General features: G+C 37.3%; 1 protein-coding gene across 10 annotated transcripts in view; it reads left to right on the plus strand.

Moving 5' to 3' along the window:
* Positions 1 to 17,190, plus strand: part of SLF1 (SMC5-SMC6 complex localization factor 1) — an 80,724-nt gene that overhangs the window by 14,396 nt on the left and 49,138 nt on the right. For 4 of the 10 annotated variants that reach the window (XM_060201169.1, XM_060201178.1, XM_060201179.1 and 1 more), the window contains exons 2-5: positions 11,043 to 11,156; positions 12,171 to 12,246; positions 14,614 to 14,854; positions 16,950 to 17,112. In XM_060201169.1, the coding sequence (XP_060057152.1) occupies positions 11,043 to 11,156; positions 12,171 to 12,246; positions 14,614 to 14,854; positions 16,950 to 17,112 (594 nt within the window). Of the gene's footprint in view, positions 1 to 787; positions 907 to 4,117; positions 4,491 to 6,595; positions 6,906 to 6,941; positions 7,251 to 11,042; positions 11,157 to 12,170; positions 12,247 to 14,613; positions 14,855 to 16,949; positions 17,113 to 17,190 lie in introns of those variants that run through there. The other 6 variants (XM_060201170.1, XM_060201174.1, XM_060201171.1 and 3 more) reach the window with 6 other exon arrangements.

Raw genomic sequence — 17,190 nt, forward strand, 5'->3', positions numbered from 1 at the left:
ATTAGAGTGTACTATAAAAGGAAAGGTCTCACCCGAGTAATAAAGCTGAAGGATTGTCATTCCACTTGTGAAGTCTCTGGACACAGTCTGAGGTGAAGCATGTTGAGGTGGCAATCGTTGCGTTGGTTAGGTTGTGATCGGCTCATGCAATATTATTTGGTATGGATTGGGAGAGGCATATGGGAAAGTGGGCCCTATCCAAGGGTTCCAGGACTGGGGGAAGTAAGGGCTCTATAGTGGAGATGTGAGGTTCCTGCTGTCTTAGGGTTCAAAAAGACAATCGATAGCTAATGTTATCATCACATTATTTGGTAATTGGGTTAACTTTGAAAAGTCCTTTTGTTAGGGTTTGCTGTACAGTATCCAGTATCTTGTATATAGCTGTGCTATTGGATGCTTCTAGTCTACTTGGTCTAGGCTTTTGAGAGAGTCCGCATATCAAATACACAGCCTATATATTAAAAAGATTCAGTTTGTGTTTTGAAAAACTTTGAGATATACAATTGATTTTCCCCCTCTTATATTAATCAACTACTGATTTATATGTCTACATTTTGCTAGGAGTGTACATAAACACCATTCCCACCACCAAAAGGTTGTGACCCATCCCTCCCACCCACTCCCACCCCCCAGCAGATTTGTCTTTAATCCATCATGGTTGATAAGCGTCTACTGTCCTTTTTTTTTTTTTTTAGATTTTTAAAATATTTATTTCCTTTTTGTTGCTCTTGTTTTTATTGTTGTAGTTATTATAGTTGTTGTTATTGATTTCATTGTCATTGGATAGGACAGAGAGACATGGAGAGAGGAGGAGAAAACAGAGAGGGGGAGAGAAAGGCACCTGCATACCTGCTTCAACACCTGTGAAGTGACTCCCCTGCAGGTGGAGAGCCGGGGCTCGAACCAGTATCCTTCAGCCGGTCCTTGCACTTTTTGCCACGTGCTAAAGGCTGACTCCCTACTGTCCTTTTTTTCTTCCCCTGAATATTAGTCTCCTAATCATCTTACTTACCTATGTGTCCTTCTGCCACTAAAACTAGCATGCTCATATAAGCCTATGCTTTGTAAGTACTTCATAGATTGGACATCTCCATTAATATCCATAGTATCTCGTTTCTTTCTTGCCATTTCTCTCCCTCACAGTTCCTCTCTGTACTGTTCAATTTACCATCAAAGAGAATGATTATTATAACTATTCATTTAGCAAATAAAACAAATAAGTACTTAATCTCACTAACAGAGACCTTCATCAGTCATTATTTTACATATAAACACCCCCTCCCCAACACACACATTCTTTTTCTGAAAGCTAGGTCAGAAAATCTAACTCTTAATTAACCATATATATTCCAAAGGGAAGTTAAAATTAAATGCTAATTTGTATCCTACTCCAAGAGGGTACAGATTCCTAAACTTTGCTTGATGTTGCATTATTCAGATCTGTCGTATGCTTTACATTGGTTTGTCCTAGCCCTCCCCCCGCCAAGAGAATTGGATCAGTCCTGTTAATTTCGCGGGCCTGCTTGGCCCCGCCCCAAGGAACCTGAGGGTTCCTGAGTCTGAGAGTTCCAGAGAGAGAGAGTTCCTGGGTTCCTGAGTTCGGAGAGTTCTAGAGTTGGAGAGTTCCTGAGTTCAAGAGTAAGAGGGAGTGCTTGTGCTGCTGCAAAGAGACAGCAGAGTTCTGTTTGGTGATTAGTTTGTCTTAGTTTATGAATCGTTGTTCCTGAATAAAGAAATACAGCTTCCCTGCCCAGCCGTTGTCTCCGCGTCTCTGTTACCCGCCCCGTGGCGCCCACGTGGACCTGACCTGCGCATCTCTCAGATAAGTAAAGACAATTTGGCTACCTATGCACTATGGCCTTCTCTTCTGCTTGTGAAGAGATCTCCAAAGGCCTCTGCTCTTTCTTCATGAGACTGTTTTGCTGTTTCTGGAACATTTATCTCTGGACCACTCTGTGGTTTCCACTCGCTCGGGCGAACTCAGAACAGCCAGCGGGAAGAGCCAGTGGGCGGGAGGCGAGGCGCGGAGCTGCTGTTTCCACCTGGTTAAACAGCCAGCCAGCCAGCTGCGCCCAGACAACCCCCGCGCACTGCGCCCGCAGCCCCGCAACCCGCAGGAGGCTGATGCCAGCACGCAGGAGCCCAATGCCACCACGCAGGAGCCGATGCCAGCACGCAGGAGCCCGATGCCAACATGCTGGAGCCCGATGCCAACACGCTGGAGCCTGATTCCACCACGCAGGAGCCCGTTCCAGCACGCAGGCCAGCCCACAGGAGCCGGCTCTCCACCGCGTGGAGCAGGGCACTGGACGCGTGATCCCTCCACGCTGCTCGGCCACTGCGAGCAGGGCAGCAGACATGGCAGGGCCATGGGGCAGGGCCGCGGCGGCTTATCATGGCCGCCACCCCTTGGCACCTCGGCCCACGCCTTTTACAATGCTGTCCCACCCGCCCTCTTGCTATAAATTCTGGAATGATCCCGGACCCCCGGGCTCCCTGCCGAAACTGGACACACGAGATCTCCAGCTGCCGGTCCGGTCTGAAGGCAGACAAGCTGGAGTACGCAGAGATTTGTGCAGAGATCGCAACCTGCAATTCCTAGAAGTGAAGCTGTGTGGGAAGCCACCTCCAGATGGTGAACCCCCCCCCCCCAACAACTAAGACAGTACAGATTTAAATTCGTGTTTAAAATGACATGTCTTCGTAACAAAGGTTTCTCTCCTTGTGTATTAATGACCATGTTTATGTGTATGTTTAAAGTTTGATAAACAGTAGCTTTAAGGCTAAATTCTTACTAGTCAAAGTTAAATGAAAAAGGTTTTCAATATAATTCTCATAAAGATAAAATTAACTTACATTTAAAGTCTAAGGTAAAAATTAGTTAACAATCAATATATTTTAACTAAGTTGGTCTAAACAAAAGGTTAAATAGACTTGTTGATATGTAAAACACTACCTTCTCTATTAGAAATGGTAGATCGCACAATGACTATGCTAATTATTCTCATGCCTGAGGTTTCCTCTCCGGCCCACACCTAGGGTGTGTCTCCATCTTGAATGGGTGTAACAAAAGGTTAAAAGACGTTGTTGATATGTAAAAGTCTCAAATTCCTTCTCTATTAAAAACGTTGGATCCTGCAGTAGATATGCTAATAACAAGTTTTGTTTCATAGTAAGTAAGTTGCAGCCAGCTGCCTGTGGGACCCTAGGCCGTTCCCCCCCCCCATGCAATTGCCCGTGGAGGCAAGTAGCCCCCCAGAGGCAAGAAATGTTTTTTTTTTCAGATATGGCCCCCTCAGGCCTTCCCTTGGCAACATGCTGGTTTTTGTTATATATGTTTCTGTTCACCCCACACCCTTGATACTATAGTCATTTAGTTAAAAAGAAAAGGGGGAATTGTCGTATGCTTTACATTGGTTTGTCCTAGCCCTCCCCCCGCCAAGAGAATTGGATCAGTCCTGTTAATTTCGCGGGCCTGCTTGGCCCCGCCCCAAGGAACCTGAGGGTTCCTGAGTCTGAGAGTTCCAGAGAGAGAGAGTTCCTGGGTTCCTGAGTTCGGAGAGTTCTAGAGTTGGAGAGTTCCTGAGTTCAAGAGTAAGAGGGAGTGCTTGTGCTGCTGCAAAGAGACAGCAAGAGTTCTGTTTGGTGATTAGTTTGTCTTAGTTTATGAATCGTTGTTCCTGAATAAAGAAATACAGCTTCCCTGCCCAGCCGTTGTCTCCGCGTCTCTGTTACCTGCCGTGAAGCAAGCCAGCCCGACCAGAGCCTTCCGAAATTTTAACAACACAGATCCAAACTTTTAATTAAACAATGAGTACTTTAAAAAATATATATCATGGACTGAGGAGACAGTGTAGTAGTGATACAAAAGACTTCATGCCTGAGGCTTTGAGTGCTAAATTCAATCCCCAGCACCACCATAAGTCAGAGCTGAGCAGTGCTCTGTTGTGTCTTTCTCTCTCTTTTCAATATATCTTGTTTTCATTAAAATCATAAAATAAATAAAGTTATAAGACTCATTTTCCCCCCACTATTTCTAAATGAGATAGAGAGCCAGAGCATCACTTTGGCATATGCAGTTAGTGGGAACTCTGGACCTCGTGCTTGAGAGTTCAATTTACCCATTCTACCGCTTCTTGAACTGCTTCAATGAGTAATTTGCGATGTTGCTTGAAACATGCCATTATTTTGCAGTTTGTATGGCTAAACAACTTAGAGGTTATTTATCAGCCTGCTGAACTGTTCCTTTTTCAGAAACATTGTTTTTTTAACAATTGTAATTTTCTGAACCAATGCAGCTGAATTTGATACAAGTTCAGTGTCATTTCCCTCAACAATTCATATCTTTCTAAGAATTCATCTTTCTGGGCTTGAGATACTGAACAAGCAACACCTGACCCCATTCAAATCCTGTGTATGTATTTTCCACCCAAGAAATTTCTGGTTTTGACAAGAGACCCATTCTCCTGATTAACGACACTGATGGGGAAGTAAGCATACGCCTCATTTTGTAGTGGAAACCCAGTGTAACACCCTTGGTCATGTTCTATACATTGGTTAGCTCTGGCTTATGGCAATACAGGGAACTGAACATGGGACTTTTGGTGCATCAGATATGAAAGTCTACTTGCATAACCAGTATGTTATCTCCTCAGCCCAACACAGTAAATTTTAAATCCAAATAGATTGATAATCAAAACAAACTGTAAGAAACTAATAGCTAGCAAGATAACTAACTTACCTGGATAGTGTACCTGTTTTGTCAGGTACAAGACCCAGGTTCAATCCCAGCACCCCCAGGTCCCTCACAGCAATGGGGTGCTTTACTGTAGTCTCTGCTCTCTTCCTCCCCCACATGAAAAGGTCAGCCTGGAGCAGTGAAGGCCTAGAAGCATCAAAAGCAACAAGTTTTCATCCTGGGGTCTTTAGAGCCACAAAGAATATTCAGTGGTGTGAAAAGTGATCATAATACCCTTTTGTACAAGAAATAGAATACACAATGTAATATTTAAGTTTTGACATATCAATGCATATATGTGATTTTTCACACATAGACTCTTCAGTGTGATGGTGTAGAAATTAGAAACTGTTCTAATATTTCTTTAAGGCATTTATTTTTGGGTGGAGTGTGGGGATTGTACTCAGGACTATGTACATACAAAGTTCAGTATGCACTGAACTAAATCACTGGCCCTTAATTCTGATTTCTCTATAGCTACTTTGCAGTATTTACAAATGTTCTATCATAAGCATGTTTTAGTTAAAATAAAAGGACAAATCAATAAACATTATGTAGTTTTTAAATGCAAATACATAAATGAAACTTTAATCCCTGTTTCAGTCACTAGCATACAATTTTTAAGATGTTTTCTCAAAGTTCTATAGTAGCCTACAAATGATCACAAAATAGTAATGCAGAATAGAAAAGGTCTATCGTTACTTACACATTTTTGTTTTCATACTACAGACTTCTTTAAGTATCTTTGGCGGGAGTCGGGCTGTAGCGTGTAGCGCAGCGGGTTAAGCGCAGGTGGCGCAAAGCACAAGGATCGGCATAAGGATCCCGGTTGGAACCCCGGCTCCCCACCTGCAGGGGAGTCGCTTCACAGGCTGTGAAGCAGGTCTGCAGGTGTCTTTCTTTCTCTCCTCCTGTCTGTCTTCCCCTCCTCTCTCCATTTCTCTCTGTCCTATCCAACAACGACAACAACAATAATAACTACAACAATAAAACAACAAGGGCAACAAAAGGGAATAAATAAATAAAATAAATATTAAAAAAAAAAATTTTTAAGTATCTTTGGCAGTCTTTTTTGCAGAAAAAAACATTCTCCATCCCCCAGAATATAGATCACCTACAGAAAACCAACCCTGCTTTTCTCTTTTCCCCAACTGTTAACAGCCTTCTCTCTTCTCCCAATTCTCTTTTCAGCATGCTCTATCTGAAAATCATATTCTTTTTTTAAATTTTTATTTATAAAATGGAAACACTGCCAAAACCATAGGATAAGAGGGATACAGTTCCACACAGTTCCCACCACCAAAACTCCATATCCTATCCCCTCCCTTGAAAGCTTTCCTATTCTTTATCCCTCTGGGAGTATGGACCCAGGATCATTGTGGGATCCAGAAGCTAGAAAGCGTAGCTTTTATAATTGCTTCCCTGCTGAACATGGGTGTTGCCAGGTCAATCCATAATCCCAACCTGTCTCTCACTTTCCCTAGTGGGGCAGGACTCTGGGGAAGCGGGGCTCCAGGACACATTGGTGGGGTTGTCTGCCCAGGGAAGTCTGATTGGCATCATGAAAAAAGAGTTAACATATAAAGCTGAACAAATTATTGACTGATCATGAACCTAAAGGCTGGAATCTTACAGATGAAGATTTGGGGTCTCTGTTTTGGAAATAGCTAGTAGGTCTATTTTTGGTATATTCCAAAGGGCCCATGGAAGTAATATTCTTTAAGTATCAGTGTTTCTTACTATAAAGTACTAAGAAGACCAAAGAGGTAGTATATATTGAAAATCTTAATTAAAATGATGAGTACTGTGGATTTATGTGCGTTTCTTTTTTTTATTTTTATTTTTATTTATAAAAAGGAAACACTAACAAAAACCATAGGATAAGAGGGGGACAACTCCACACAATTTCCACCACCAGAACTCCGTATTTCTAACTGGCACCAACTGCAGAGGAATCTCAAGCATCAGGGATAGGCCCATGTGGGAGATATTTTGGGAAAGTCCACACCACAGAGACAGTTGCTTGTTCTCTATAAATACAGGCTCTGTTGACAATCATTATCTCTTTAGTTGTCTGTATTACATGCTTCGAGGTAAGTAATTGGATTTTCTAAGGAGAAATTTTGTAAAATTACCACAGAAGCATTTTCTTATACCTAGGAACCTAGTAAGTAATTTTTATTTTTTTACAACATAAAATTGCATTGGCATATCAAGCTCTCTATTGTTATTTAGTTAATTATTTGTTGGCATAACAGGCTGCTTAATCATTTTCACTTTTCTTTTTATGTTTTAATGGTAGGATAAACTATTATATAAGTAATATATTAACATTTATCTATCTGTTTCTGTACAGATAATAGCTTCCACAATTAGATGTTGGTCTATAATTATATTTTGGTATAAGCTATTAGCTTGTCACATGATGCAATGTCACAAGATACCTGTGAATTTTATTACAAACTCTGCTGCTTCGTGTTGATCATTTTATTACAGGAAACTATTAGATTTGGTTAGTGGAATTTCATAAATTATAGTACTTATTGTATATGTTGTCATCACTGGATTCCTATTTCTGTGGCATTTGGACAAATGTTTTTTTAATATATGAATAAATCTTGTTTCTGATTGGTTTTGAATATTTGCTTTTGCATCATATTTTAATCAGTAATTATTAGTTTTTTTTTCCTGTTACTACTTACATTTACTTTTTTCCTATTCCAGTTTCAAGTTTACATTGCCAACAAAGAAATTGGTTTTAAAAGGCTTTCCTGATTTCTGCTGCTACACAGCTAGTTCTGTCTACATTTCTGGTGTTCTTTTGATTTAACAGAAAGTGCTGTTAAAAATACTAAGTACAGTATTTTTATTTTTTCCACTATAAATATAGTATGTTCTAAGATGAAAGCTTTACTTTGTTTAGTGTCTAGTAGATCCAAATAATTTAGTAATTAATATATCAAATCAAAATAAGTTTAGCTGTCATTTAATAATGAACATTCAAATTGTAAAATAGATATTACCTTAACCTGCAAAGATGGGCTTATGATAGTTTTTTTTTTTTCTTTGTGGTTCTATTAATGGAAAAACCTCTAAATAAAACTTTCTGAGGCAGTGGGGTGGGGTAGCATTTACCATCTTATTTTGTGTTCCCTCTTGCTTTCTATATATTCTAATTTACATTTAATAGTAATTTATGTTTATCGGTATTTTAGGACAGCCAAGCAGGCAAGGCATATTTATAAAGTTACTTTAACTTGCTTTCCTTAACAGCAGTTCTTGAGTCTAATAAATGTAATACAAATAATGGAAAAACATATTTTTATTTTTCAGATGTTTTTTCAAGATTAAAGCAATTAGATTTTAGAATTCCAAATGATACAGACATGTTGAATTTCACTAGTCTGAAAAGACCTGTTCATTTTCTAAGAGAAATGTGTTTAGAAGGTTTTAAAAACTTGTCCTTACAATCAATGAAAGTAGCATATCTGCCTAGCTCTGACCATATGCCATATGACCCAGAGATCACTTTACTGTATGAGTATTAATAGGTGTTCATCAGACTAAATAATTACTTGTGGCAACAGAATTTTTTATAGGTCTATTAATATGTACTATCACACAAGAGTGATATTTACAGTGTATAAATGGTTTTAAATGGTGTATCATTGATACAGCATGGAGTTGTTATGGAAGAAACTACTTTTTGTTTACTGATAGTTTTACATTTGTAATATTTTGATAGCATCAGGCCCCATTAAGTATACATCTTAAGTACTGACCAGAATTGAACTTTTAGAATATTAATTAATTGAAGAGCCTTATCCTTACTTTTTTTTGTTTGTTTTTTGGTGTTCTATACTTTGAATTTTAGAAAGTTACTAAGTTAGTCCCTTTCCCATTTTTTAAAATTTAATTTAATTTTATTTAATTTTTAATTTTTAAATTTTTTTTTTTTTATTTAAGAAAGGATTAATTAACAAAACCATAGGGTAGGAGGGATACAACTCCACACAGTTCCCACCACCCAATCTCCATATCCCACCCCCTCCCCTGATAGCTTTCCCATTCTCTAGCCCTCTGGGAGCATGGACCCAGGGTCATTGAGGGTTGCAGAAGGTAGAAGGTCTGGCTTCTGTAATTGCTTCCCTGCTGAACATGGGCGTTGACTGGTCGGTCCATACTCCCAGTCTGCCTCTCTCTTTCCCTAGTAGGGTGTGTCTCTGGGGAAGCTGAGCTCCAGGACACATTGGTGGGGTCTTCAATCCAGGGAAGCCTGGCCAGCATCCTGGTGGCATCTGGAACCTGGTGATTGAAAAGAGAATTAACATACGAAGCCAAACAAATTGTTGAGCACCCTTCCCATTTTTGTAGCCAGTAAAGGAATTTAAAAAAATCAGATATATTGAGATCAAAATATCAGCTTTTATTCTGAATAAAAATTGATTTGAAGGAGGTTGTTTTGATGTGCACCTGCAGTGTACATACCAATACAGAACCTCAGAATTGATTTGCCTGCCTAGTCAGTGCAAGGATACTACTGGCAGCTCCTTGGGAATTATCAGATAGTATTACCGTAAGTCTTCATTGGGAATGTGCAGATACATTGAGCAAAGCATAACCATTCTATAAAGTACAAAATACAAGGAGTGAAGATTAGAAAGGAAAAATGGGAATTCTGCTACCCTGTATAGTGGATGTTACTCCTCTTAAAGAAACTTGTAAGCATGAGAAGGAACTTGTTTACTCTTAGCTTTTAGAAATGCTTTAAATTGTTGATAATAAAACTTTCTTTCAGGATTTACTCTAATATTAATCTTAACCTTCAAGTAAATACATGCAAGTATGTATGTAATGTATATTTGTGTATGTGTGTATTATATGTGTAATATATATATGGGGATGGAATTTCTATCAGTTTTCTTCACTTCAGTTTTCTGTTACTAGTTCCTAACTCAAACTTTAATTTTGCTTTTTTGTTTTTTTACTAAAATTGCATTGGCTTATGACATAACAATTTCTTATATGCATAAACATCTATATATACTACAATGAAAGTTGTACATTTTGTCATTTAATTGTCTTCAAAGAAGCTAAACATTCTTGCTCTACCTACTAATCCAAAGCTATGCTGATAGAATTGTTCAAAAAAAGTGAAAAAGTACTCTGATTTCTTTTGTTCTTGCTTGCCTTACCTATAATAAATATTTAGATTTTCTGTAAGATTTTATTTTGTTCTAAAGTTCTTGACTTATGTAAACAAACCATTACATGCTAATGAGAGAGTATACAAGCACTTTTTAGTCAAGTTCATGTGTTTCATGAACTATAGTGTCTATCCTTCAGCACAGAATTTTGATGGTAGAAGTGGTGTGGAATTATATACCCTATCTTATAATCTTGCAAATCACCGTTAAATCAATAATTAAAGATATATACATGGGCAAAAACAAGCAAACAAAATCACAGAGAGTCAGTCAACCTGTATCCTTCACCTTGGGAAAACTATGGCATTTTCCAATGTAGTTGAATGGGGGCACAGAACTCTGGTGGTGGGACTGGTGTGGAATTATACCCCTGTTATCTCATAATTTTGTAAATACACTGTTAAGTCACTATTTAAAAAAAAGTAAAAAAAATAATATGTTCCACCTGAAATAAAAAGTACTTTGTGAATGACATTTAAATATTTAACTATGAATTAAAGTCAGAATTATTTTGAAAGCTATGCTGGTTTTTTGTTTTACTTAATCTACTTTGTCCTTGATGCAGTAAATATATACATTAGAGTTAAATGTAGATTGAGAATAATTTTAAATACTTTACTAAATCTTTCAGTGTAAGCACCATGAGTTCTATTAGTTTGTCTAATGACTCTTATCTACCCAGTATTACTTCTGTATACGTTACAGTCTGATTTCCATTGTCTACAAATCTACTTGTTTTCAAAAGTCCTTCACTAAAACTGTACTTTTGAAATTAAGTTAGTGTTGCTTTGTTAATGTTTAAATTTGGTCCATTTATGAAATACTACATTGATTTTTATAAGTGTGTTTTATTATGAGGTAAACTTCCAATGTTTCAAACCTGATCCAAAAAACCTCACTAAGATCTTGTTTGAGAGAATAAATTTTAAAGGAATTTTTATTGCACATTAACAAATAAGTGACAATTAGAACTAAAATCTTAAGTTCACTATGTTTTATAGGTTTAATCTTTATTTCTAACACTCAAAGTTAAGAAGAAGAAATGAAAATTCTGTACATAGTACCTCTAACCTGTTTTTTTTATGTGTATATGTTAGATGGAAGATGGTGCCCCAAAGCACGTCATCCAGATGACAGGATTTAAAATGGAAGAAAAGGAAGCATTAGGCAAATTGCTTTTAAAACTAGATTGTACTTTTATCAAGAGTGAGGTGAGTATAGAAGTGTATTCATCAAAATAATCAAGATATAATTTAAAACAATAATTAAAATACAGGCAGTCCTTGACTTAATGATGGCTCAACAGCTTTTTAAATTATGTGATAATGTACGAGTGGTACACATTAATGGAAACCATATTTTGATTTTTTTTTTCACTAGAACACAACTCAGCTCCGTTTTATGGTGGTGCTGGGGATTGGATCTAGGGCTTCTGAGTATCTGGCATGAGTATTAGTTGTATAAACCACTGTGCTATCTTCCTGGCACCATATTTTGAATTCTGTCTTATGTCATATGGATGATAGTATAATCCTACTTGTATGTTGGACAATGACAGTGATCAGAGCCCATGAAGTCACTAGGGGGAACAAAGGATACTATATACAGTTTCTCAAGTTTTATTATAATAGTAAATTATTTGAGATATTCAGTATTTTGTCTTTTTTTAATATTTATTTATTCCCTTTTGTTGCCCTTGTTGTTTTATTATTTTTGTTGTTGTTATTGTCATTGGATAGGACAGAGAGAAATGGAGAGAGGAGGGGAAAACAGAGAGGGGGAGAGAAAGATAGACACCTGCAGACCTGCTTCACCACTTGTGAAGCGACTCCCCTGCAGGTGGGGAGCCAGGGGTTCAAATTGGGATCCTTACACCCGTTCTTGCACTTCGCACCATGTGCGCTTAACCTACCGCCCAACTCCCTCAGTATTTTGTCTTAAACTAGGCTTTCTACTAGATGAATTTGTCAACTAAGATTTATTTAAGTATACTGAGCATGTTTAAGAAAAAGTTAGGCTAAACTGTGATCTTTAGCAGATGTATTAAATGCATTTTCAGCACAACATATTTAATTTACTATAGATTTATATTAGTACATAATTGCAATACATTGAGGAATATCTGTACTAAACTAAAAATGATGATATGCCACCTTGTTATTATGAGACCAAAAGTACTATGATATGAAGAAACTATTACTTTTTCATATGGATTTTTCTTCCAGAAATACAAAAATTGTACACATCTTATAGCTGAACGTCTATGTAAAAGTGAAAAGTTCTTAGCAGCCTGTGCAGCAGGTAAGTTAAGTATCCTATCTTTACCTCTACATGGGAATTTTCATATTAAAGAATAAATACCGAAGTCTAAAAAGATTGCATGTTTGTTATTTCAGCCAGTGTGCTTTTATAATATTTTTTGAAAATTTTATGTGACTTTTTAATATCTTTCTGACTGAAATATTGCATAATATGAAATAGGTGTTAAATAGGCATAACTATTTACTTACATGAACAAAGATTTAGTGTAAGTGCATTATATTAAAAATAAAATAAAAAGAACTGGAGCCTGGGCTGGGGCACACCTGGTTAAGCACATAGTGAACTATGCAGAAGGATGGACCCAGTTTCAAGCTCCCCACGCCCCCCCTGCAGGGGAACACTTCTCAGGCAGGTGAAGCAGGTATGCAGGTGTATGTGAGTCTGTCTTTCTCTCCCTCTCTATCTCCTCTACCCACCTCAGTTTCTCTCTGTTCTATTGAATAAAATATACGGGGGAAAGAAAACCAAACAGAAGGATCAAGGGCCTACTGTTTCTGCGCCTGGTAGAGCACATTTTCCAATACACCAGGACCCTGATTCAGGTCCCCAGTTTCCCCTTGTGAGGGGGAAGATTCATGAGCAATTAAGCAGAGATACCTGTGGCTGTCTTTCTTCTTTCCTAACTAATTCCTTCTCTCTCAGCTTCTCTCTCCATCCAATAAGTAAGAAACATATTTTTTAGAAAGTATAGCACAAAATGATAATTTTGTTGTTGCCTCAATTATGTTCACTCATGTTTTCTTTGATCTACACTTAGAAGTAAGTCAATAGGGAGTCGGGTTAAGCGCAGGTGGCGCAAAGCACATTGACCGGCATAAGAATCCCAGTTTGAACCCTGGCTCCCCACCTGCAGGGGAGCCACTTCACAGGCGGTGAAGCAGGTCTGCAGGTGTCTGTCTTTCTCTCCCTTTCTCTGTCTTCCCCTCCTCTCTCCATTTCTCTCCTATCCAACAAAGATGATAACAATAATAACTACAACAATAAAACAATAAGGGCAACAAAAGGGAATAAATAAATATTGAAAATAAATAAATAAACAAAAAAAAGAAAGAAATCAATAGAAGTATTCCTCTGAGGAGTTGGACGCTAGCGCAGAGGGTAAAGTACAGGTGGCACAAAGCACAAGGACTGGAGTAAGGATCCCGGTTCGAGCCCCATGCTCCCCACCTGCACAGGCGTCGCTTCACCTGTGGTGAAGCAAGTCTGCAAGGTCTGTCTTTCTCTCCCCCTCTCTGTCTTCCCTCCTCTCTCCATTTCTCTCTGTCCTATCCAACGATGATGACATCAATAACAACAGTAACTACAACAATAAAACGAGCAACAAAAGGGAATGAGTAAATAAATATTTTTTAAAAAGAAGTATTCCTCTGGTGTTTCTATATCTTCTATCAAATTAATAATCGTATGGTTTTGTTTTCATAAAATTTTAAATACTGTAAGCCCAAATTAGGACCTAATGTTCTTTCTCCTTTGTCACCACTGACAGTCCTTTGTAATTTTCTCAGTTGTGGTGATCTGCCTTATCTTTATTGCACAAATTGCAAAAATGTTTTGAGCACAAGTGACTGTCAATTTTAGAGTAACTTACCAGTAAACACTTGGATTCTTTATTACTACACATATGGGGACATGCAATGTCCATATTTTTAAAAATAACATAAATTCCAAGGTAAAGTATCTATAGAATTGGGAGCCAGGCAGTGGCACACCTGGTAAAGTAATCATGCTACATTGCTTAAAGACTCAGGATTGAACAAACTTCTAATACCTACTGCAGGGTTGATGTTTCATGAGCAGTGAAGCAGTGCTACAGGTCTCTCTCTCTTCCTCTCTCTCTCTCTCTCTCTTTTACTTTTCTCTATCAATTTCTGTCTCTAATAAATACAAATCTTTTTAAAAAATAGTCTATAGAATGTTATTAAATAACCTGAGAATATTTCTAACTTGGTAAATTTGTTTTTCAAAGTGTAGCAGAGCTGTAAAAATTATTGGAAAGATTTTTAGGGTAGGAAATATTATAAATCTAAAGAATTAGATTTATTAGTTAGATAAGATTATAATTTGTCAACAGTACCACATACTATGTTGAACCTTAAAATTTAAGATTTATAATTTAGTGACATAAAAGTGCTGGTCATGTGAAAAGATTATGTGCAATGTTCATTGGTGACTTGGGTCTCAGTTTCAAAATATGAGGAACACATAGTTTAAAAATATTATTGCCAATATAGCTTTAAAATCTCATGTTTGAAAAAGGCCAATTTATTTGATGTTTGATCTTTACTGTTTACCATTTATCTGAGCCAAAATTATTTTTTGTGACTGGCCAATCATTTTGCTTTCTAGGGAAGTGGGTACTAACTAAGGATTACATAATTCATAGTGCCAAAAGCGGCAGATGGCTTGATGAAACAACTTATGAATGGGGATATAAAATTGAAAAAGACTCCCATTATTCACCTCAAATGCAATCTGCACCTAAAAGATGGCGCGAAGAACTAAAACGCACTGGTGCTCCAGGAGCCTTCCACAGATGGAAAGTTGTCCTCCTTGTTAGAGCTAATAAAAGGAGTGATTCTCTTGTAAGGTAAGATGAGGTTTCATACAAATGAAAGCAATTTTACACTTTCTGTTTCTTTACATCATTAATGTAGTTCAAATAAGCCACAGTGGTTTGCTGTTTGAACTTCTAATTAAGCCATCCTATCCATTTACTTTGTGAGGCTAAGGAAACAAAAATTTATTTTATAATCTTGCTTTAGATTTTCCTAGTTATGTTCCATATTCTTTCTCGTTAATTCAAGCAAACGCTTTAAAAATCCCTGCAGTATGCTTCATACTACTGAAATAGCCCAAAGGAATTAAGTCCTCTCAGAAAGCCACATCCTCGCTTATTAGTTTTTGAAACTACATAAAAGAAAATAATGAAATTAATTTTAATAGAGCACTTGGTCTAATACGTAGAATACTGTCATTTCAACATATAATCAATATAAAGTTATTTATTAACTATTTTATTTATTTTTAGGATTTAATTATTAAAATTTCAAGAAGGTATCAAGGACCCACTAGACTTTTATGATTCTGCAAGTGGCCACTGAGCATTTGAAATATAGCTGGAGTGAAATTAGTTAAACTATTATTTTGGAAATAATGAATTTCAGTGATTGGATTGGATATACTTATTTTTATACTCAGTGCGCTACTACACTATTTTCATTTTTAATTAATTTATATTAGTCATTTAATAGTTTACAATATTATAGGATTATAGGCAGGCCACACCACACCTACCAACAAAGTTCTATCCCCGTATACCTCCTACTCTCCCATAAACCACCATAGTTCTCCAGTTTTAGAGGTAGTTTGGTTAGTTTTGTTTGTTTGTTTGCAAGTTCATGTGTTTCAATTCCCTGTATTTCACTTATAAACAAAACCATCTGGTAGTTGCCTTTCACTTCCTTCCTTCCTTCACTAAACATAATCACCTACATCCAGTTCCATCCATTTTGTCCTGAAGAACACAATATCATCTTTTTAATTATAGAATATTGTTCCATTGAATAAGTGTCTCATAACTTATTTATCTGTGTCTGTCCATGGGCACGTAGGCAGCTTCCACTCCTTGGCAATTGTGAATAAAGCGACTGTGAACATGGGTATGCATATGTCCCTTTGCATTAGTGTCTTCATATCCTTTGGATCTATACCTAGGAGGGGTATTGCAGGATCATAAAATATTTCCATTTCTATTTGTTTTAGGATTCTTTATACTGTTTTCTTTTTTAATATTCCCTTTTGTTGCCCTTTTTTAACTGTTGTAGTTATTGTTGTCATCATTGTTGGATAGGACAGAGAGAAATAGAGAGGAGGGGAAGACGGGGGAGAGAAAGACACCTGCAGACCTGCTTCACCACTTGTGAAGTGACTCCCCTTCAGGTGGGGAGCCAGGGGCTTGAACCAGGATCCTTACACCATCCTTGTGCTTTGCACCACCTGTGCTTAACCTAACCCACTGCGCTACCGCCTAACTCCCTGTTGAGTTATTTTTTAACTTAATCCCTCTCTGTTTCTGTCTCTGTCTCTCTCTATATACTGTTTTCTGTAGAGGCTGTACCAGTTTGCATTCCCACCAGCAGAAACAGTTTCTTTTTCTCCTCATCCTCACCAGTACTTGCCATTTCCTGTTTTGTTGATGTAAACCATTCTCACAAGTGTGAGGAGGTAGCTCATTGTGGTTTTAATTTGCATTTCTCTAATGATATTTGTAATAGTTTTTTTTCATATGGATGTAGGCCATCAATATATCTTTGTTAGAAAACTGTTCAGATATTTTTAGTGCTCACTTTTTAATTGAGCTATTTCCTTTTTTTGTGGTTGAGCTATATGAGTTCTATACAGATATCTGATAGTAATCCCTTGTCAGATTATGATGTACAAATATCACCCAATTGCTGGGTTGCCTTTTATCCTTGTGGAGTTTCTTTCTATGTGTGGAGGCTTTTGGATTCGATGTAGTCTCATTCATTGCATCATGTTTTAATTTCACTTGCCCTTGGGGTTGTCTCCAAATACATCTTTGCAGTTAATGTCCTGAAGTATTTTAGCAATGTTATCTAGATCTTTGATCCATTTTGCATTAATTTTGGTGTACGGTGTTAAGTGGCTATATTTTTATTTAGAGTCTTGGAAGCTGGAAAAGCAAATGTCATTTTACCGAAAAGCTCACCAACTGGAATAACTCATGTGATTGCCAGTAATACAAGAATCACAGCTGAACAAGAAAAGGATAACTTTAAGGCTCCATTTTATCCCATTCAATATCTAGGAGATTTTCTTTTAGAGGTAAGAAAAATAAGTAATAAGCACTTAGGAATGTGTTTATGTAAAATATCAGTATAGTGAAATATAAAAATTATATTT

This window comes from Erinaceus europaeus, chromosome 11 (assembly GCF_950295315.1).
Source record: "Erinaceus europaeus chromosome 11, mEriEur2.1, whole genome shotgun sequence".
In the NCBI taxonomy this organism is placed as follows: Eukaryota; Metazoa; Chordata; class Mammalia; order Eulipotyphla; family Erinaceidae; genus Erinaceus; species Erinaceus europaeus.